Raw genomic sequence first — 23,823 nt, 5'->3', positions numbered from 1 at the left:
CTTCCCGCTTGATTTGGCCGCCAAACGACTCGAACTTGTGGCCTTGGTTGCGGCTGCATTAGACGGGTCTCTGGGTCTTTCTCCATAGCGTGGCATGGCTGGCATCTTTGTTTTGTATGTTTCTCAATGAGCATAAAGAATAATCAGCAGGAATTCGACAGATAATTTAGTGTATTTTTTAATTGTTTTCTATTTATTTTTGACCCTCACTTCATTATCCTTTTACATTAAAACCTATAACTGTTCATGAAGTTTGATATCCCAACGAGGTGTAGTGAGCATATATTCAAGGGATTACCTAAGCCGAAAAAAAATGATAACTAGCGATTATTGCTTAAAATATACAGATAATTTTTCGTTTAACGTTTTTATTTACCAATACAGAAGTACTTGAGAGAAGATTGGTTGTAGAAATGGATAAACAGAATCGATTTCTGGAGGAGAAATAAAATGCGATACCGTTTGAGAGAATTTCAGAAAGGAAAAGAAAGTTACGTCATAATTTCTTTCGGTACATTATCCGTAGGTCACACAAAACTAATAGTTGACGTGTGGTTAGTAAATGATGCAGCGATAAAACAGGTTAATGAGAGCAGTAACCCTAAATATATTAGATATTTAACCAATAACCTCAATACATCACAGCATGGTAATACCTTCTCTAACTACATTCTGATTTATTAATGGGCTACTTTCCATTTTTAAAAGATTTGAAGCTAAAAGGTTTGTGATTCAAAAACGTGCTGAAGATTCTTAATCTACGTGTGTGTTTTTGGTGCGTGTTTTTTCTTTTATATCTTTTTATATCACGGCGTTATTTGTACTGCTTCATCGGATTGAGCGACGTTATCGATTGCATAGAGGTTAATGTCCAAACAATGTTCAATTTCGTATAAGGCAGGTAATTCATTTTCAAACGTTGTTTAGTATTTATTACACTTTTGGTACTGGTGTTTAGTTGTCATATACTAAGTCTAGTAATCTGTATTAGTTTGCCTGCAAATCGATCAATTCACAATATGATATATAGGAAGTATATAAAGCGGTCTAAAACCTCGATCTCAGTCCGCTTTTGAACCGGGCTTGGATTTCTTTTATAAATTAACAGCTACAAAGTTTATATTGCGACAAAAACACATTATTGCACCATCTGCAAAAAATGTATGGAAACAATGAATGAATACATTTATATTTTTTAATGGACTTTATCACTTAAACTCTTATCAAACAAGTACAGGAATGATAACATTCAACACATTTAACACATGCATGTTAGATAGAACATTAACAAAAACACAAATGTATATGAAAGCATAAAATCATTCTCTCACGACACACATTTCAGCAACATATCTGTAACTAAATGTTGTAGTTTGTGATATGTTTAGATTCGTGACATAAATAGGTTAAATTCTGTGTATATTAAGATGATGTACAAATGTATACGACTAAGACCAATAATCCAACAATCTATCACAGTTTGTAATTATTGGCACGCCCGGTTAACTCACGACTAGCCGCAAACTGTATTGCGAAATTCGTACATCCCGCCAGACCTGCGTTTTAACACACAAATCTACAACTAGATGTGCTTTTTACATGAAATATTCAATTAAGATAATATGATTATATATAGCATAAATTATTCTGAATTTACATTCACACAACGCTACAAACATGGAACAACTATTCTTAATTATAGTTATGCATCAGTCAATTGTAACCACGCCCCTAGGTCCTGGGGGTATGCCTGGGATAGCGATAAAACAGGTTACTGAGAACAGTATCCCTAAATATATTAGGTATTGAACCAATAACCTCAATACATCACAGCATGGTAATACCTTCTCTAACTACATTCTGATTTATTAATGGGCTACTTTCCATTTTAAAAGATTTGAAGCTAAAAGGTTTGTGATTCAAAAACGTGCTGAAGATTCTTAATCTCCGTGTGTGTTTTTTGTGTGTGTTTTTTCTTTTATATGATCACAGCGTTATTTGTACTGCTACATCGGATTGAGCGAAGTTATCGATTGCATAAAGGATAATCTCCAAACAATATTCAATTTCGTATAAGGAAGGTAATTTATTTTTTTAAAAGTTGTTTAGTATTTATTACACTTTTGGTAGTGGTGTTTGGTTGTCATATACTAAGTCTAGTAATCTGTATTAGTTTGCCTGCAAATCGATCAATTCACGATATGATATATAGGAAGTTTATAAAGCGGTTTAAAACCTCGATCTCAGTCCGCTTTTGAACCGGGCTTGGATTTATTTTATAAAGTAACATCTACAAAGTCTATATTGCGACAAAAAACACATTATTGCACCATCTGCAAAAAGTGTATGGAAACAATGAATGAATACATTTATATTTTTTAATGAACTTTATCACTTAAACTCTTATCAAACAAGTACAGGAATGATAACATTCAACACATTTAACACATGCATGTTAGATAGAACATTAACAAAAACACAAATGTATATCAAAGCATACAATCATTCTCTCACGACACACATTTCAGCAACATATCTTTAACTAAATGTTTAAGTTAGTGATATGTTTAGATTCGTGACATAAAAATGTTAAATTCTGTGTATATTAAGACAATGTACAAATGTATACGACTGAGACCAATAATCCAACAATCTATCACAGTTTGTAATTATTGGCACGCCCGGTTAACTCACGACTAGCCGCAAACTGTATTGCGAAATTCGTACATCCCGCCAGACCTGCGTTTTAACATACAAATCTACAACTAGATGTGCTTTTTACATGAAACATTCAATTAAGATAATATGATTATATATAGCACAAATTATTCTGAATTTACACTCACACAATGCTACAAACATGGAACAACTATTCTTAATTATAGTTATGCATCAGTCAATTGTAACCACGTCCCCAGGTCCTGGGGGTATGCCGGGGATAGCGGGGGAAATGGCCTTGTTTAAACCTTCCAGGTAGCGCCCTTTCCAGTGCCTAGGGAATTTGGTGGTTTTGTTTTATGGGCCGAAAATATCGAGAATGGGCCTAACCTAGGTGTCCTGGAATGCGGGGCGTGGTTAGAAATGACTATTGCATTAGCTTTACATACATCAAAGATAATGAATCTATATTAGAGTACGGTCAAATGACCAAAATATCGACACCCAGCTAGAACAGTAAGTATTGAATGCAGATATTTTAAAGTTGTATAGATGACCAACATTTTTATTGTTAAAAACGGAAACATTAACAATTGCTTTAATTAAAGTTAAAACGATAAAGACATGTCAGTATAGTTTCATTTCCGTTCGTAAGCGAACGTTCCTTTCATATAGGACAGAAACAATTCGAACTAAATAATGAACATTCTAAAAACGTTTGTATTGAAATATTTGTATTACATATTACCATACCGGACATACGTTTATCTTTTAATACTAAAACAGTTATATTTAAGTCAATAAGTGAAAGAAAGTTATTTCAAAATTTCGAATAAATAATATATGTAAAGGAATTAAATTTGATTTGACTGACATTGCTTTCAATGACATACGATATTTCTTTAAGTATTCTTAATAATTTGATGAAACTACCCGTAACATATATCACAAAATGCTATAACATGATCATTCCACAATACGAAATTACTTCAAATAAGGAATTGTAGGAGTCATAACATAATGTCCTAATTCTCAGAAAAACATAATTTACAGATACAGTATAGAAAATACGACCTATTTGATTAGAATGAATCAAAGTTTCTTACACACACCAATACTTGCACACATACATTTTGTTTCTATATTTCGAATTAAACAGCATATAAAACAGATCAATTAACGTATGATTACAATTTGAGATAAAAAAAATCAACAAAAGATACAAATATGTAATTTGATTTTAGCCAGTAAATATATAAAAACAATGTATGTACGTCCATTCAATTCTTATTCTTTCCTTGTGCAACACCTTTTGAAAGCATAGGTCCACCTTTATGTAGATAAATTGGAGGCCAGACAACATAGTCGACAAGCTTGCCCTTCTTTGTGTACGGCTTGTATACGTTTAAGTCCAAAAGCGTATCATCCGTTACCTCCATGAAATCAATATACACTGGCGGGTCATGCCGGCGAGCAGACCAGCAAAACGTAACACATTTCCGTACATATGCAAGGATTTCTGCAACTTCTGGGAGTTCTATCTCTTCTACAATGACTTTGCTTGTGACCTGTAAATATCAAAAAATCGATCTCGTTCCATATTTGACAAGTAAATTTTCTTAAAACATAAGTACGGATTGGCTGCATGTTAAATTCAGTGTATTCAAGGCCGCCTCACCAATCCTTCAATATCATAAACGTTTGTCTTGTGATCTGTTGAATCTGGTACACCACATATTGTAACAAAAAGACACAATAAACTCTGCTATTCATACAAAATGAACCTTTGTCTACTCACAATGGTGGTCTAGGATATTTAATATGCATATACAAAATTATATATTTATATAGTATTTGCTTTTACCTGTTAGTAAAATGAAAGAGAGATAAATAGTTGAAATGATATTAATAATACCTCGACTACTTTTTTTTCGAGAGCATTTTGTACAAAACGACCAATATCTGCTATTGCCTGTTTTTGTGTGTTGTTTAAGTCGTCGAACTCGAACGGTATTTCCTCAGTGTTTTCTTCGTAATCAATCTAAAATAACAACTTTGTGTCAGTTAAGCAATGACAATTGTGTTCTCTATGTCAATGTCAGTTAAGCAATGAACACTCGATTGTTCGATGTTAGTCCAACAATGACAACCTTGTTCGATGTGTTGATGTCAGTTTTGAAAACTCATCGTTGTTCGATGTTTCGATAACCAATCACACATTTTGTCTTGAAAGTTAATCGAATACCAATTTTTACATTACATTCATATGCAACACTTGATTGAATTTAATGAATGTCTCTATACTTATTCAAATACGTCTAGTTTATGATCAGCATCCCTTAAGTGTCAAATAAAACTAAAAAGACACTTACACTCAAGATGAGAAAAGGATAAAGAAAACATATTGTAATTGTATTATCATATACATAGATAACTCACCAGTTGCGTAAGTGGATCGGGATTTGAATGTGCATTCATCCCGCTGTTTTGGTCTTGATTGTCATTGTCAGCTGACTTTCCATCACCTTTAACAGCGCCATCCTGAAATGGAAATACCTACACTTTCTGTATAAAGTATGCTTATAGCGATATCATATTGGGAATTGTAATGATTTTAATAAATACCTTTTGTAAAACAAAATCATGCTCATGTAAGGTTTTTCTTCAATATCAAACCCAATTAATGCTGACACTTATGAAATCAAAAACAGAAGAGCGTATGGTAACTAAGGTTTCGAGATAAAAACAATTGTTTACTTGTTGCGTTAAAGGGGCTCGACTTTCACGTGCATCCACCCCGCTGTTCTTCTCTTGATCGGTTTGGTCAATTGACTTTCCATCATTTCTTGCAGGGTCATCCTAAAAATGAAATACCTTTATATTCAATATATTGTAATGAAAATAACGATAAAGAATTCGGAAAAGTAAATACTTAATGTAAAAAACATTTATTAGTAATTGATTTTCACTTGTTATCTTGGCTTATAATGTTGGTATTACATTCTACCATATCTTATTGAGGAAAGCTCACTCGTAAAAAGTAAAACACATTTATAGTATTAAACAATCGAAGTAAAACATGACTTTTTACACCCTATACTCAACATGGTAGAACATTTTTTTAATTCTTGATTATTCTGTTCATTATTATACATTGGAGTTCGGAGAATCTAGCACGAAACCAAATTAATAGTATAAGACTAAAGGGCACTTTCTCTTTTAATTTAAACGTTTTAAACGGTTTATTATACCTTGATTGTGAGAAGCCGGTTGAATGCTTAGAAGTTTGAAAAATTAACTATGGCATTATTCTAGATACCTCAAGCAAACTTACTGTTCATTATATGCTGTCATGGTTATTCACATTTTCATCTTTTATCAAAACGTAAATATTCGATTAAACATGTTATTTTACAGTTGTTCTATATCGCAATTTAAGAAAACATGTGTGAACGGCACATATTTAATCCGTTTTCACCTCGCCATGCATTTTGGTACTTGAAAATTAAATTTAAAATAACAAAGACAATATGTTAACGAGATCTTGAAATAGCACTAAGTAGATGCTCATTTCTACTATTAAATTCTTTGTAAGCGTATGAAGAAAAAATCAAAATGCCACTTCATATCATTTTTATCGTGACCTTCGGATTTTCATATTCTTCTATGTCATCCATCTGTTCTTCTTGCTGCTTTTTCTCAACTGTTATGTCTCTACTTTTCTGTATGACACTTTAAAACCATAAAATAAATATTCCAACTATCTTTTTCAATATATCTTATTACCAGTGTATATTCATTGCTTAAATGCATTTTAAAGAAAGAACATACTTAGTAGTACTATAATCGAAGTCGGATGTATAAGATTGTTTTTTTCGAATAGGATGCATTAAGTCCTTTTGATTAACGATGTTGCTTTAGAACCTGTTATGTATTTGAGTGTTTTCGATTCTTAGAACATGATAAAATCTTAACAGTTTGATATTTTTATAAATATAAACAAGCATTTACTATAATTATGCAAAGCATAACGGAAACAATCATTGTAGTTTCTGACCTCGTCGTTAGCGTTAGTTATCTGTTCACCTTCCGTATAATTATCTATGTTGGTCGACGAGGCTATGGGATGTTCTTCATCTTTTTTTGCAACCTAGACAAGACAATATGAAGTATGTAAACATTAGGTCATGCTAATAATCAATGCCGTTTTATCTGTCCGTTATGATGCTTTTTTTTTCTTTCTTTAATTGCTTGCATTAGTTTCTTTAACAATAGTGTATTTTATAGGTACTTATATCTAACATAAGTCAGGAAAACATTGATAAAATACTTTTGCATTCGCAATATGTCATTCCAGATTCCAGGAATGCATATAACAAGTTTCATATCAGAAACATATTTCATGACAAAATTACAAATGTGTTAATATATCAATTTTATTTGAAGGCATAACATTTTCATTGGTAAACTACTCTTAATAAATCGTAATTTATGTGTTTAAAAACAAACTTATTTCATTAAACAATTATTGTTCCTTTATAGTAACTTTTAATAGACATTAAATCCAACATGCTATAAAAAGGATAAGAATAAGAATGGAAACACTGTTCAATCTATATAGGATTTATATCTTTCTCTAAGATATGACTGATTCAAGTAATTCAGAAACAAAACTAGGTAAGATTTCATTATCATTTAGAAACGTAATCTTTGCTTGAAATAGCTTTAGATTGTTAAAACAAATAAGCATAATTTTAAACTTGATATCAAATGATGGTCGTGTATGTTCGTAAAAGAAAATCAAAGTTTTATATTAAGGTTGCTTCATCATTCATCGTCTTCATACGATAGTATTCCATAAATCGTAATTATTTTTTTTTAATTTATATGAAGGCGCCTCACTGTATGAGCACGTAACGTCATTTTGGATATAAGGTAATTGATTAAGTGTCCCAGCCCCGTGCGCGCAGATGTTTGTTTGGATAGAAAATCGGGCTAAAGTTTCAAAACTGTAAAAAAATGAAAAATATCATATTGATATTTTCACTGTATGGAAGAGTATAAAATCATTTTTTATTTTCGTTATAAAACGCTTTAAGTTACCAAAAAGCATTAAATAACGGTGTGTCATTGTAAAACTTTTAAAAAACAACAACATATTTTCGCAGATTTTATGTGCTTTACGGATGATATGATTTCCCGGACTATTAAGTAACTTGAAATGCATACACATTATGGATGCCACCGCGCTACGTTATTTGTTGTATTAAGTGATACGTAGGGGATATTATAAAATGACGCTTTTCTTGTGACCTGTATCACGCCGTGATTGGTGTGTTAACACGTATCCGTCGAACCGCAGGTCGAGATTGATGTGTGTTTACTCACTGAACAGGCTGCACATGTCGATTGTTATGTTAAAATCCATCCAATTAGATTAGGCAACCAGTTGCCTAAATAGATTGTAAGTGTTCTTAGTTGAGAAAATGACTTTCATGTTAATTCTTATGTTTCTTAGAATATCATGTTCCTTGATATTTACCTGATATTTACAAAACACCGTACTAGCAAGATACAGGATCAGAAAACGACAGTATGGTTATACGATATTTTAGTATAATTAGCTGTAGTTTTTTTAGTGAATATTTATAAACATACCTAGTTTTTTTTATATATAGTATGACTTTGTATGCACTGTGCTGCTTGTGGAGTTTTGGGCTGTTCTTTCATGTTTCTGGTTTGTGATTTATGTTCTATGTCTTTGGCGTTTACCCAGTGCCATTAAACCGGGTTTATGTCTAAACTTTTTGCTACTGAGCTTGTTTCTGTAGCTTTTCGCATAAATATTAGGTATGTTTATCAAGGATTGTTGGATACCGCCTTGGAACGGTCAGTAAAATGTAAATGTACTGGGGGGTTAAGCCAGTTTGTGTGCACAACCTCACACTTATCATAACAATCCCGAATAAAGTAAAAACGTAAATGGTAAATCTTATTAAAGTATACATACTTTTGGGGAAACATAAACCCCGTTTAATGGCACAGGGTAAACGCCAAAGACAAATAATACAAAATCACAAACCAGACACATGAAACAATACGACACACAACTCAGTACACATATATTATTTAAAGAAATCAAACTAGGGGTGTTTATCAAGGAGTGTTAGGTACCGCCATGGAATGATTAGTAAATAAATTTACTGGGGACTTAAACCAGTTTAAGTGCACAAACCTCACTCTTAACCCAACAATTCTTAATAAAGAAAAAACGCAAAAGGTAAATATTATCAAAGTATGCATAAACGTGAGAAAACTTATAAATAAAACAAGTAATAATAAACGTAAAGGTAAACCCCAAGTACTTCTATGATAAGAGATCCCAACTCTATCTGCAGACGGAGTAATACAATTCAGAACAACTAATACAAAATATTTTCAAAGATACGATGCATTCATTGTTTGAAACTATGAGCATCACACACAATATGCCTTATAAATTCAAAGGTTTTAAACTGTGTGATCATAGAGTTTCATGATAAAACGGATCATTGTAGTAAAACTGGGAACAAATAAATAAACCATTATTAAAATTAAAAGCGACATGTATTAGCTAATCTTTCCTTTCAAATGAATTGAAAATGTAAAATATTTGAAGGAAATGAAGTCACATATCAAAACACTCGGAGTCAGCCAAAAAAGGTTTTAAAGATAACATAAATTATCAAATCTTCATAAAATCAAATTACTGAAAGCTTAGTTATGTAAGGATGCAATATTCAACCCTATATTTTGTTTCAGGAATATATCTTCAAAAACAAGAAGGCAAGTACTCTAAATATTGTTTTTTTTTTTCACGGTTTAAATAAGATCCAAGTAATTCATTGAGTCTAATTGCCCAACTAACTGCTTGAAACATTTTAATTTTACCAAATTCTTTAAAATATCACCATAAAAATCGGGATGAGCAATACTTTTAGCAATCAGCAATTTAAGACTACGTTTGTACATTGATATAAGGTTATAATGACCATTTACAAATTTTGAGAAAGATTTCCTTAATTCATAATATCTGAAACCCTGTTTTAGAAGTTTTTCCGTCATAAGTTTACTGCGAGAGCTGAATTGTTTTACATCTGTACATATTGTAGCAAATCTTATGAACTGTACAATAAAACACCATAATTATGATGGTGAATTACCTAATGAAGGGTAATTCATTATTTTAAAATTAAAATCTAAGGCAACATATGCATTGTGAAATGTTGTGTTTTAGCTCGCAAGTCGACATAAAACGAGTAAACATGACTACGTGAAAACATCACCAGTATGTACGATGCACACAAAAGTACAGTGTTAAAATAGAGCTAACGTTATCTTTATAAAACTTAATTAACACAAAACCGCAAATTCTGCTAAAATTGTCTGACTTTTAAATCGTGTTAAATCTGTATCTCAGACTCTTCATATTTGTTTATGAATCGGAACGACTACGCCAATAAGGTTATTTTCTCCGAGTCGAAAACTTGAACAAATATAATAAAAAAAACGAATTAGAAAAGTTAATTTTGTCTCTGTGTGTGTATAATATTTCATATTATAAATTCATGGAACACAATGTTGTACGTTCTGTTCATTAATTATGTATGAATCTTTTCTTTTCGTTAGTTCTTTCGATCTTCACCATTTATATTCTTGTCATTCTGAATTAAATAAGTATAACGCAAAATATTTTCATGAAAATCAGAACAAACTCATATAGTTCGATTCAACAATCGATCCAATTATATCAGGGGCATACTTACTTCTAAAACATCACGCTCTTCACGAGTCGCGTCAGTATTGGTATCAGGTTTGATTGTTTGTCTCGTTGTTTCATTCTTATCGTCTTCTCCTCTTTGCATATCAGTCTCGGGCTTCTTTTTGGTTTTATAATTGATTGAAAGTGTGGTCAGACCATTCCTAACGGCATCAATATGTTGTTTGTAAAGTTCGTCACAATGATCATCAGCCAACTAAATTAAGAACCCAACGGAAAATATGGATACAACTTCATTTATAAAACGAGCGTTTGCTACCATTTAATTATTGCAATTGTCTCAATAAAACTAGTTTATACATTTATACTGATAATGGGTCATATTATCAACAAACGTATGACAAATATAATATATCGCAAGTTCAGAAGATTCACGTAAATACTAAGGGAGCGTCAGACGTCGATGTAAGAATTTTATCGGTAAATTAAAATAAACCTATTCTAATATTTAGTTATCAAAATATACCTCATTACGAGCAATATGAAACGATCTTAGAAATAGAACGTGCAAAAAGTTTTTATGTTAGCTGACACCTATATTCATTTGTATAGTATAGTATCACGTTATTTCAAACTATCTTCTAAAAAGTCCTTAAGCAAAGGTCTACCCAAGTTAATTGTGAAGGTACCTTCACTTAGCCCTATGACGATTTTTGATTCGAAACATCTAGATATTACCAGTTTTGGATGTGTATAATTAATTAGAAATATGTAAAATATATCCAGGAACTTCGAATCTTTTGAATCGTTGTTTTATTAATTGCATCAGGGTTTTGACTGAATATATTTATACAAATGTGGTTAATCATGACCAGTTGGATTGTTCACATAGCATCAGTTGTTTTTAACCCGACTTATCGGTTAAACCATACCTTCAAGATTGTCAGCATTCGTTGTACTTTCTCAGTGTCTGTAAAGTCTCCAAATCTATCAAATGCATCCGTCCATTCATTATCGTATAGTTCGTTGTAAACTTCTGCAAGTTTTGTTGGACGTCTGGGATCGCCAAGATCAGCTATATTTGGATTCTTGTACGCGAGGTTATCTCCGGCAATTTTACTCAGTCTGTTTATGAAATTATAAGTATATACTTACAATATCATCCTGTAGCTAAAATGGAAAACAATAATAGGCAATGGACAAACAAATAATCGGACGTTAAATTTCAAACTCATTTTAGCAGTTTTAATTTTAGCAGAATGGAATCGAGAAAGAATGTGGCTTCAACGAGAAGTAAAATAGCTTAACCTCAACACAAGACTATTCTTTTCTCGTTCGAGTTCTCTGCAAACTGTTTGTGACTTTTCAAACTTCCATGTGCATTCCTGTGCATTCAATAATTGTTGTTGAAACTGGTTGTGCCAGTGATATGTGTAGGTTTTTTGCGTTTGCAAATCTTGCAGTTGTTTACTTGATGTAGACTCTGCTGCTTGCAACTCTTTTTTGAGTTGCATAATGATTTTGTTTTTTTCATCCCGACACCTCAAAAACAAATAATATCTGTTATTTACTGGAATCATTTACTAGCATAACTGTAAAACATGTATACAATGTTATATGGAAACATTGGTGATAATACGTAATGCTTGCCTGTAATACAAACATATATGAACATGCACTATCGACATTTTGTCGTAACACAAACACCATAGAAATTAGAACATAAAAAGATAGAAACGTATTGCTTTTATCAATAGCGGATCTTTACATTAACTTAACTGTGTTATCTACCTCACGAAACTGTTCACTAAATGTGAAATTTGCTAATAGAAAATACTATATATTTCATTTTCTATGCAAAGTCTAAATGGAACAAGAACTTCTTTGTTACAATTTCGGAAATATCGAGGACAGGTCGTTTTCATACAGTATTACCCCAAAGAATGAAATAAAAAAAATATATTATCAAACTCGGGTAGCTGGTGCGGTTAGTTTTATATTAAGTAAAAGGGCATTTATTTGTTATAACATGGTTATAAATAATAGGAAGTTTTCAGTCCTCTGTCAATTGCCAAAGTGTTTGCGTTGTTTGTATTCCCTTTCAAAAATAGAACGATGGTATGCAAGACATTTTCATCTTAAATTAAATTAGAATAAAACATAACTTAATCTTACATGTCACGATTATAAGATATGATCAAAAAACAATTCTTAATAAGTAAATATGTTAAAAACCCATCAGATTTACGTAATGAGTAACAGTGTTTTCATGATTCATTGATACACAGTTTTATAATTATTTCACATAACTGCATAATGTTCTACACTAAGAGAATACCAGCGTTTATCATTTCCTTGGTTTAAATAATATGTATTCTATATAAGAACATTTAGCAAATACGTACATTACATACATAATAATTAAGGATTGAGGAGATAGCTTAGAGCTAATATTTATACCTCTCTCCTTCTTATCATTTCCTTCGTATCTGAGCTTTAGTAAATAAGTATGTTAATACGTTCTATATAATATTGAAATATGTGCAAATACATACTCTTGATTTCTCATATCTTTCTCTTTTATTTCACTTAACGAGTCGTTTGTCTCTTTAAATTTGGCTTCCAACCCGTTTACTTTTAGATTTTCTTCGTCGAGCTTCTTTGCGTAGTAATCTAAATTTGCCTCTGTCGCTTTAAGCTGTTCATCTCTGTAAAGGTGAAAATCACCATTTAGTCACATTAACGGAATTCGTTTAGTACACTCGAGGAACAGAGAGTTTGTACATGAAATTTTATAACAGTGACTTTTCAGAAGCACGGACCTATCATGGACCTGCCACAAAAATGTCGGCATTCCTAGTTTTTTTCTAAAAAGTCTTGTTTTGTTTAGAGTGACGTAAGATATTAAGTAAAAAGGCTGTGCGAGAAGCCATAGCTGCAGTGTTATTGTCTTCCATTGTTCAATCTACTGCTCTTCCTTTCACCAAACCCTCAGAATGTTCTGGGAATTATAACAAATATTCTGAACATTTCGTCAATCATATGAAATTGTCATATATTATACTATTTACATCTAGCGCTTAATTGTTACAGTATAAGAATACGGTAGACCTTTGTTTACATTTGACTGCATGTTCGACTTAAAATATACAACGAAATGTTTCAAATGACGAAAAATATTTAAATATGGTATACATCATTTCACTTCTACTAACTGCATTTGACAATTAATCGTTGCGTTTTGAGATTTTTCATAGTACACAGTTTGTTTTACGGCATATTTTATTCGTCATTAAGGAATAAAGAAAACTTACAATAAGATCTCTTGTTTTTGGAGTCGATATATTTCGTTCACAAAACTGCAATTAATAAAAATGAAAACAATGAACAATTACAGAATTAACAAGAAAAGGTAATATAAGACTGCCATCTCATCAATGAGCCTTGATAGAAATAAAGGAATGATAGAATTAACTTAAGAACTTACCTTGCCAATTCAAATGTATGTAAAATGTTCTGTGTATAACTTCCAGCCATTCTATGCATCCAAAAATATATTGTATAACAACCAAGAATAAATCATTTGAAAATTTGATAAGACCGCCGCAATATCGAGTACGAAGAATAATTAAATATAAATAGTTATACTTCAAACAAACCTTCTCTGCTTCTTGAATTCTTCCTGTGCTATTTCTATTTCATGTTTTTTTAATTTTTCATTCTTGACCCTGTACAATTCCTTAAACAAATCAAGATCCTTTTCAAGCGTCATTGCAACCTTGGAACATTCTGCATTGCCACTGGAGTTATAAATGTTAACTCATATACGACCTTTTAAGCATAAAAAATCCACAGGTTGTTGCAAAGGTACTACAAGCTAACGAGAACGACAAAGCCTACAACTTGGCTAAGTCAGTTCAATATATTGTCGAAATCATATTTATGCTAGTCACACTCAAAGTTTCGATCAATCTGGTATTTCAATAAATTTTCAGATTTCCAACATGAAATATTTAATCTCTAGCCGTTGCGGTTTGAGAAATATCAGTCATCGATTATAATGCATGGACGATGTTATGGGAACTTTAGTTTTATATGCTAAGGGATATGAGACTTTAAATTTGGCAGAACTGTTCGAGTGGGATGTTTTTCCAACAATTCAATATTAGAAAAAAATGCCAAATGACGGTGAACTTATAAGTTACAAACAATGCTGATGTACTGCCAATTTAATATATACAAACGTAACCGTGTGTAAGACTATTCCATTCGGTAAAACGTATGTGTTTTTGTTTTTGGCATTCGACAATTGACAATGTTTTAAATACACACGGCGGTAACAAATTATATGAACAGCTTTTACTTAAGTGGAAAAAGAATATAAAGTATACAAGTTGTCATACCGTAAACCATTAGCTTGTTGGCAGTGTTTCTCTAAAATGTCAATCATTCCCCGAACGCGAGAACATCTACGTAAATAGGACTTGAACGCTTGTGTTAGTTTTTTCATCGCTGTGTCGCGTTTCTTAAGTCTATCGTCTGTTAATCTTAAATATAATTTGTGTGCGCTAAAATTCGTCAAAACACATTAAGAATTGGATAATGGTATCATTCAATAGTTATTTTTGTTACAATGATTAATTGCATGTTTTAATACACAGTATGTACGAATATAGATTTAAAGCGGGATGAGACAGATGGTAATACTTTTCAAGATTTGCAAACAATAGAAATTGGAGCATTTGAACTTAAAGTGTGAACATACCCGCCTTCAGTTTCTTCGTTCAAAGCTTCTTGTAAACAAGATTTTATTTTTAAGTCCTTCATAATGCAATATTTACGGAACAGTTTGTGTTCCTCTCTTACGACGGCTATGTCTTCTTCGAACATGTCAATGTAGAACCTGTTCCGAAACAAGTGTAAGTCTTACATATAGCGTAAGAGCTGGTTTAATTGAACAGTATAGCTGCCATGTCTTCATTTTATTTCAAAACTAACTTAACCCGTATATCCTCTTACGTCTTAATTCTGAGATTGAGATTAACAACTCAAAACTTAAAATTATAAATCTTGATTTTTGACAAACATAAATAAATAAAAAAAACTTGAAATAAAAACTCACTTTTCTGATTCTGAGTATGAAACTCACAACGTTAATGAATGAAAAGAGAGATCAACTTTATTTAGTCTACTAACGCATTTTCCCGTACACAACAATTAACAACACCAACAAAAATCTACCGATATGATCCGTGTTAACAATTGATGGTCACAAAAACAATATGCCGAATTGTCCTGTACCAAAATTGACCATTTACTATCGATTCATTACATTTTTAAATCAGGTATGAATGTTTTTTATCAGTTTACTAGGATTTTACTTATATATCAGAACTATCACAATTGAAGATATTTAATGAACTGTGAATTATAAACTACAGAATAATGTAGATTTTCTTCAAACCTCAAATGACAGTCGCTGCTCTAGCATTTTTATGGCTTCAGTTATTGTATATCTTTCAATCTTTAACACTCTTTCGTAGGTAATAAAAAAACATTACTGTGTTTATCACGTCAAAACATATCAAAATATGTCATAAAAATAATATTTAAAAGGAATATGAACAGCCCTCGTAAAAGGAATATACAGCTAATTGTATGAATATTTTTGAATTTACGTCTGATTTTCCTTTTGATTTACAACAATCTGTAAAAAAAGACAGTTGTATAACGTAATGTGAAGGTAATGTAAAGTGAAAAAGTCATCAGCGATATTATTTTCAATTCAGCTTTTTAAAGAATAACACCATGTATGTAGAATACACGAAGCGATATACTTTTAATTTCATTTTGCAAAATGAAGTCTGACAACATATAGCACAGGTCTTGTCAAATTCAGCAAAAAAAAATTCAATGTCGTCTTTCTTGCTTTCCAAACCAAAATTTTATCTCACTGTAATGACGTTTAAGTTGACGGTGTTGTTTTATCCCTTCAAAACTATTTCATTTTCATTGCAATACAAAAGAAAGATAAAGGTAATGGTTTCGATCAATTGGCCGATAAGAGGCGCACAAATGATGCCAAACATCCAACATCCTGAAAACTTTTTGATACTTTCCGAAATAACAAGATTTTATTAAATTAAATGCAAATTAACACATCTGAACTACACACATGGCAGCCGCTAAACAAGATTTGTCCAAATACATTTCATACCTTTCTGTTATCGGTTTTGTAGTCGACCCCAGTGGCTGAGCGCTGTGTTGTGAACCAACTTGCTCGTTAGATGTAATGGGTATTGAAGTTTTATCCTGTGGTACTTCAACATCGTTGTTTTGTTGAAGTGTTTCCGATGTCTGACAGTGTGGGTTTGAAACAGGCTCGTTTTGAATGGGCGATGCCGATGCATGGCCTTGTGTTGCTTCAGCAGACTCGCTGGAAAGAATATATTCGATTGTTTTATACTGATATAACATGATAAAAAAACAACTTGCTTATATCATCATGCGGTGCCAAATCTGGTGACAGTCGTCTCATGCATGACAATGCATTTTTCATGTCTTAAATTGGAGCTTATTACAACAGTATTCCGTAAAAGTTCATGAACATATTAAAACTTAGTTATTTTGTTCAAGAAATATTATCGCAAATATCGTTTAACTTTCTCACGCGTTATTTCGGCCATTATGTCATTCGAAACGGATAAGAGTGTTTAAAGTTTTGGTCAACAGCGGCTCTTTAAACAATTGCCTAGAGTATTTTAGAAAATTGACAAGAATGACAAAATTGATTCTTATTCCGGCACTCTTTTACTATGAAAGTCTACTACTCATGCTACTATATTGTGGAACAATAGAAGTACATGCTTTAGAGGGTTAAAATGGTTAAAAGAACGGACTCAAATAATATTCATGCGATTAAATGCTCATTAATTGTATAAATAGATAATAAATAGGGTTGCTAATCACGTGATTGCACATCTTCATTGACCGAATAGGCCCTTACGCCTCCATGTGCTATAAACATAGCCATTACGTTTCGTATGTGTTGTTTTATATCTCGATAACTTGCATTCCCATTGTCAATACCTAGATTTATTACACTGGTTAAAGTTAAATTGAATTATTTGTTAAGAATGTGGACGGGCGGGATTTGGGTTCTTTCTCATACACAAATGATGTACTCTCCGTTCGATTCAACACGTATAAATACATTTGATAAGGGTCAATTTCAAAACTATAATAATATTCACACTATACAGCAGGTTGTTACGTTTTTTTAGCTCGACTATTCAAAGAATAAGGAGAGCTATACTACTCACCCAAGCGTCGGCGTCGGCGTCTGCGTCGGCGTCACCCCTTGGTTAAGGTTTTACGTGCAAGCACACATAGGTTAATATCTCAACAACTACTTGAGGTGTTGCATTGAAACTTTAAATAATGGTACTTAACCATCCAACCTACTTAATTAACCAAGTTTGATAACTCTACTTTGCATTTAATGCCAATAATAGGCCTTTAGTATTTGACTTAGAAATTCTAGTTAAGGTTTTGCGTGCAAGCACACATAGGTTAATATCTCAGCAACTACTTGAGGTATTGCATTGAGACTTGATACAATGGTACTCAACCATACAACCTACTTCATTAACCAAGTTAGATAACTTTATTTTGCATTTAATGCAAATAATAGGCCTTTATATTTTGACTTAGAAATTCTGGTTAATTTTTGCGTGCAAGCACACATAGGTTAATATCTCAGCAACTGCTTGAGGTATTGCATTGAGACTTGATACAATGGTACTCAACCATCCAACCTACTTAATTAACCAAGTTAGATAACTCTATTTTGCATTTAATGCAAATAATAGGCCTTTACTTTTTGACTTAGAAATTCTGGTTAATTTTTGCGTGCAAGCACACATAGGTTAATATCTCAGCAACTGCTTGAGGTATTGCATTGAGACTTGATACAATGGTACTCAATGATCCAACCTACTTAATTAACCAAGTCAGATAACTTTAGTTTGCATATAATGCAAATAATAGGCCTTTATTATTTGACTTAGAAATTCTGGTTAAGGTTTTGCGTTCAAGCACACATAGGTGTATATCTCAGCAACTGCTTGAGGTATTGCATTGAGACTTGATACAATGGTACTCAATGATCCAACCTACTTAATTAACCAAGTCAGATAACTTTAGTTTGCATATAATGCAAATAATAGGCCTTTAGTATTTGACTTAGAAATTCTAGTTAAGGTTTTGCGTGCAAGCACACATAGGTTAATATCTCAGCAACTACTTGAGGTATTACATTGAGACTTGATACAATGGTACTCAACCATCCAACCTACTCAATTTACCAAGCTAGCTAACTCTAGTTTGCATTTAATGCAAAAAAATGGCCCTTTATTATTCGACTCAGAAATTCTGGTTAAGGTTTTGCATGTAAGCACACATAGGTTAATATCTCAGCAACTACTGGATGAATTGCATTGAGACTTTATAAAATGGTACTCAACCATCTAATCTACTTAAATAACCAAGTAAGATAACTCTAGTTTGCATTAAATTCAAATAATGGCCCCTTTTTTATTTAACATAGAATTTTAGTTAAGGTTTTGCATGTAACCGCTTTTAAGTCAATGCTTTAGCAAATACATCATGTATTGCGTTGAAACTTTACACACAGGTTCCCAGCCATTTTACCTTCTTATTTAATCAATAAGGATAATCATATAGGATAATATCTCAGCATCTTCTTGATGTATTGCATTGAGACTTTATACAATGGTATTCAACCACTCAACCTAATTGAATAATCAAGTAAGATAACTGTGTTTTTAAAATAATGACTCTTTATTATTACATTAAAAAAACTCTTGTTAAAATTTTGCATGTAACCACATTTATGCTAATATCTCCGCACATCATGTATTGCATTGAAATCTAATCTAACAGTGATCCATGCATGTTTCGCCAAAACCTTTCAATCCTTACACTGAAATGTAGCGGAATAGTCGAGCGCGCTGTCTCTGTGACAGCTCTTGTTACACAATAAACTCCGTAGCCATTATATATTAAAGAAATAATGTCATTTAAAGGGACTGAGATTGCGCACTCACACATTTTTCTTAAATAGTAGTTTGTTGTTAATGACGTTCGTTCAAACATAAAATTGCAATACCTCAATCTGTGTTTCTTTGTTATTTTTTCGTGCAATTTTTGTACGGCCAACATTATTTATTTTCTAAATTCTGTTTTGAGAAAACAGCCACCATATGGGTTTGTTCGCATTATCCGCGCTGTGATGGAACAAAATTTCGTTGCACTTGACTAGCAATATCGTAAATCTCGACAATACAAATTATCAATGGAGAGTGCTGGGTTGACCTTAATTTTTAAGTGGTTAAAAGATAAAATTAAACAAGATCGATCAAATGTACGAGATTCTGTTAAAGACAGCCATTGACAAATAATAAAGACTTCCAATGATTTAATGTTTATTTTCTCTAGTAACGAAGCAATTTAAACGTGCATTTATAGCACACGCTTAAATCATGCATTTAAGATTACATTAAGATTGAATTTTAAATATGTATTCGAAAATCTACAAAAACAAGCTCAGTAGCAAAAAGTTTAAACATAAACCCGGTTTAATGGCACTGAGTAAAGGCCAAAGACATAGAAAATCACAAACAAAAAACATGGAAGAACAGCACAAATCCACAAGCAGCACAGTGCAAACATACTGTCCATAAAACACTAGGTATGTTTATCACGGATAAAGCCAGATAAAAACTAAACTTACTCAAAATTATTGTGAAAATGTGTGTTCTCTTCTTCGCTCATGGCGATTTAAGTTTTCTGAAATGTAAAATAAATACACCAGGAAGTAGTTCACACAGTCTTTGTTTCGACAAACAGCTACTACTTTCGATTTCATTTTAGTGTCATGGGTTTTTAAGTACACTGTTTATATCTTATTGCTTCTGTAATAACACTTATAAAACCCATTGTTATTACAAGTATAAATTTTACAACAATCTTAACGAGCTTAAATTTATATTAAAAGTACGCTATGTATATGAAACTGTCGAGTATAACCAAACGATTGATTACCTGAATATTATTAATCCATTAACACAATCGTCATATTTGTTCGTATACGCATCGATTTAGTGTGTGGTTTTATCAGAAGCGATAACTAGTATATTCACTGCACTATTATATACAACGTCTATCTTTATCTAGTTCAGGCAGATATGTGAAAATAGTATAAATACCCACTCAATCTGTTTCAATAATCTTCCTGGTTGAAGCGCGTTGATTTATCCAGTAGTGGAATCAAATCTACTTCCGTTATTGGAAGACAATGCTGTAAGTAATACACTCGATAAGTAATACACTTGAAAATACGTTTATAATATGTTTTATCTTTGACATTTTATTTCATCACGTTCAATGTTAAATGCTTGCAAATGCAACCGGGGCATTACGTCGTATGTCGTACTACTTGACAAATGTGGAAATAATTTGAAATTGACAAAACAAAACAAACAGAAAAGTTTACAGACAACGATTTTACAATCAGAGAATGAATAAGGTTTTAACCTGAATTAACAGCCATTGAGATCGCCGTACCAACGTGATGCAAATCTTATTTTCAATAACGTGATGATTGTTTGCTAAGTTCTTTTTTCCGGTATTGGTTAATTTCATCAATTGATACAAGTGTTCAGACACTTAGCGATATGGTTCAGCGACGGAGCTTACATTTGGGAATTTGTTCCCTAGGGTAATTACGTTCATTTTGACCAACAAAACACGTTATCCTGTCACTTGCATACAAATCGGTCCAATACCAAGGTGCCGTATTACCTTTAGTTTATAAGGATAGTAGACCACGTGATGTTTATCTACAGTCTGGTGGTCATGTGACCGCGAAAATGATTTTTTTTCTATATTCTGCAATGTCAAAGGAAAACCACAAATAGTGTTTAAGTATCTTATCAATAGACCGCCACTAACCGAACTCGACAATATTCGCCCATAAACTCCCATCACTCTGCATAATAATGACACTGGCAAAACAATCGACCTGAAAATCTAAATGTGATGTGAAAATCTTACCCCACCCGCAAATGCTGGAAACTGTGAAACAGCATTCAATACTGTCGATAGTTTATTGCATTTCTGTGGTGAACAAGTTCAAAATTGCTGTAGGAGACAGAAAAAAAGGCTCGTTCTAAATCGATCTATAGCAATGTACACTTAGTGTTTTGTGAGGGGGCGAAATGGGCATTTTCAGTACTGACACGTTGAAATTTGAATCAGCTTAGGCAAACATGGATGAGTATCCAAACATTCAGGACATCTTTCAAGCTTAATTTTACTTTAAAACAGATTTTGAGTAATATACATTAAACGTTTTGTAATGAGAACTTTGTTTGAAAAAATCAAAAGCTGCATTTTGAAGTGCTGAAATTAGAACGAATAGGCACTATACATGACTATAAGGCTAATTTGTTCTAGTCATTTTGGTCAGGACACAATGTAAAATGGGACGAAATGAACTGAGAAATATTAGGTGGCACTTTTATTCAAACTTTGAAATTAAAACAATATAAATGCAAGTTAAAAAAAGGGACTAGAAATGAGTGTGACATGATATTCAGAATGCAATCAACAATATATGATAATGAAACACAGATGTGTCCTTCAAGTATGAAATATGCAACATATGTTATACACAGTTTGAAAACATATACAGGTACTAATAAAAAACCCTGAGAAATAGCAATTTAATTTAGCTATTAATACCATTCAGAAGTAAGGGCTTGTTGTCGGTGGGAACGACATTGGCCGTAGATCAGCAGCTGCAATAATAGAGGGAATAAAATAGAGAGCTAGGAGGAAACCCACTTGTCAGACCTGGTAAACGTTTAGTACTTGCCTGCCATCAGTTCACAACAAATAACGAAACAACGCAATAACTCAATTCGTCAAAGAAAGCATTAATTACATATTCGTCTTTGTTTCAGCTTCTTCAATCAGAATGCAATGGGGCTGTTCAAAATGGGTGGAGTCCGAAGGACTCCACCAGCATTTTGAACTGCGCCATTGCATACCATACCCCGATAAAATGCAACATGTCGAATTTTAATACTTATATTTACATTAAGTTAAATCTACATTTCTGTTAAAATAAATAGATTATGCAAGAGCATATCTTTTTATTCTTTCTCTCGTTGTTCTCAACGGTGGGTAAATTAGAACAGCTACCGTAACCTCATTTTATACGACAATAAATGCGCAGATAAAATAGTTCCTTATTTATATGTTTATTTTCTCTTTTTTCAAGGTCAAGTATATTATAAATACGTACTACAATTGTAATACTACTAAAAATATACAACTTGAGTTATGAAAAAATAACAGTAACAAGAAATCAACAAAAATATCGCCACCTACAAATTCTCATTATATCTCGCGTGATACGCGATACTAGCGTTTGTTAAGTCACGATCGAGTTTTCAAATTGGAGAGAAATTCCAGTCAATTTACTTGTTGAGCGTTATTTTGAAGAATCAGTTGGTGTATGAATCATGTTGGAATACGGTGTTGGACAAATCAGCAATGCATTGTCATTTCTTTAGAAGTAAACATTCAATGAGGATGAAATGTCTCTGTGAAAATGCCAGTGGCGGTGGGTGGGATAACCTGAACTCTCGGGGAAGGAAAGCCAGAGGACGCTAAAAACACTTAGAACTGAGCTATTTCTTCTGAACGTTGCTGGATGCACTACAATATGATATGTAATTGTTTCTTTCCCTCGATTTCATGTTTTGTCAGATGCTTTATTTTTACCAGATGTCAATTCCAAATTCCGAAATAAGTCGTCATCATTTTTATGTAATATTTCTTCAACTGTTCCATCCATCATGATATCATCTATATCAAATTCAATCAAATTATGGTTGCTTTATGGTAATTTGTTTTAACTGCTTTACTGCAGATTGCAAATTACAGTTTAGCATGATGCCAATAATTTTACTACGATTTCATTGAAAAAAAAAATAGTTTCGTAGTAAATATGCCCCGCCCATTAGTAATATTGCGCCCAATGACAAGACAGAAGTATCGAATAAACGCACGCGATGTCGATGGCAAATGCCATTGCACTTCATACAGAAATAATGTGAACTTGATAAACAACAAACATCGTTAAGGAATGATGTGTTAATGTAAATATAATAAATATAATAATAACAATAATAATATTAATAATAATGATAATAATACAGACGGACAGACGCACAAACAGACAGACATACATACATACAAACAGACATTTATACACACGCACAGACAGTTTCATAGACAATCAAACATACGGACAT

The 23,823-nt window shown here is 32.4% G+C and overlaps 2 protein-coding genes across 5 annotated transcripts; both read right to left on the bottom strand.

Moving 5' to 3' along the window:
• Window positions 1-1,191: 1,191 nt before the first annotated feature.
• Window positions 1,192-10,657, bottom strand: LOC128226505 (uncharacterized). 4 transcript variants are annotated; one of them, XM_052936409.1, is made up of 7 exons: window positions 10,464-10,657; window positions 8,894-8,914; window positions 6,716-6,808; window positions 5,416-5,517; window positions 5,098-5,214; window positions 4,574-4,699; window positions 1,192-4,226 (listed from the first exon to the last, which is right to left on the bottom strand). In XM_052936409.1, the coding sequence occupies exons 1-7, from the start codon at window positions 10,560-10,562 to the stop codon at window positions 3,939-3,941; spliced, it is 846 nt and encodes a 281-aa protein (XP_052792369.1). In that variant the 5' UTR covers window positions 10,563-10,657; the 3' UTR covers window positions 1,192-3,938. The 4 variants fall into 4 exon arrangements, with proteins under 4 accessions (XP_052792369.1, XP_052792370.1, XP_052792371.1 ...); XM_052936410.1 differs by having other exon boundaries at window positions 5,098-5,199; XM_052936411.1 differs by lacking the exon at window positions 8,894-8,914.
• Window positions 10,658-11,331: 674 nt separating this feature from the next.
• On the bottom strand, window positions 11,332-20,720 carry LOC128225799 (uncharacterized). The gene is made up of 10 exons (XM_052935697.1): window positions 20,543-20,720; window positions 20,232-20,287; window positions 16,635-16,853; window positions 15,183-15,320; window positions 14,821-14,964; window positions 14,077-14,217; window positions 13,732-13,776; window positions 12,973-13,125; window positions 11,726-11,959; window positions 11,332-11,542 (listed from the first exon to the last, which is right to left on the bottom strand). The coding sequence occupies exons 2-10, from the start codon at window positions 20,270-20,272 to the stop codon at window positions 11,332-11,334; spliced, it is 1,326 nt and encodes a 441-aa protein (XP_052791657.1). The 5' UTR covers window positions 20,273-20,287; window positions 20,543-20,720.
• Window positions 20,721-23,823: the final 3,103 nt, after the last annotated feature.

Source organism: Mya arenaria, chromosome 3 (genome assembly GCF_026914265.1).
Source record: "Mya arenaria isolate MELC-2E11 chromosome 3, ASM2691426v1".
In the NCBI taxonomy this organism is placed as follows: Eukaryota; Metazoa; Mollusca; class Bivalvia; order Myida; family Myidae; genus Mya; species Mya arenaria.
The sequence above is the reverse complement of the archived record's forward strand: the minus strand, read 5'-3'. Positions and strand labels throughout refer to the sequence as shown.

Excerpts from the sequence above, each read along its gene's own strand:
- LOC128226505 (XM_052936409.1), bottom strand. The coding sequence starts at position 10,562 with ATGCAAAGAGGAGAAGACGATAAGAATGAAACAACGAGACAAACAATC. Across the intron at positions 6,809-8,893 it reads ATTGTTGGGTTAAGAGTGAG|GTTGCAAAAAAAGATGAAGA; the intron begins GTTTGTGCACTT and ends TGTCTTGTCTAG. Across the intron at positions 4,227-4,573 it reads TCGAAAAAAAAGTAGTCGAG|GTCACAAGCAAAGTCATTGT; the intron begins GTATTATTAATA and ends TGATATTTACAG.
- LOC128225799 (XM_052935697.1), bottom strand. The coding sequence starts at position 20,272 with ATGAGCGAAGAAGAGAACACACATTTTCACAATAATTTTGA. Across the intron at positions 14,218-14,820 it reads CAACAAGCTAATGGTTTACG|TGGCAATGCAGAATGTTCCA; the intron begins GTATGACAACTT and ends TTATAACTCCAG. Across the intron at positions 11,543-11,725 it reads AAGAATAGTCTTGTGTTGAG|ACTGAGTAAAATTGCCGGAG; the intron begins GTTAAGCTATTT and ends TTTCATAAACAG.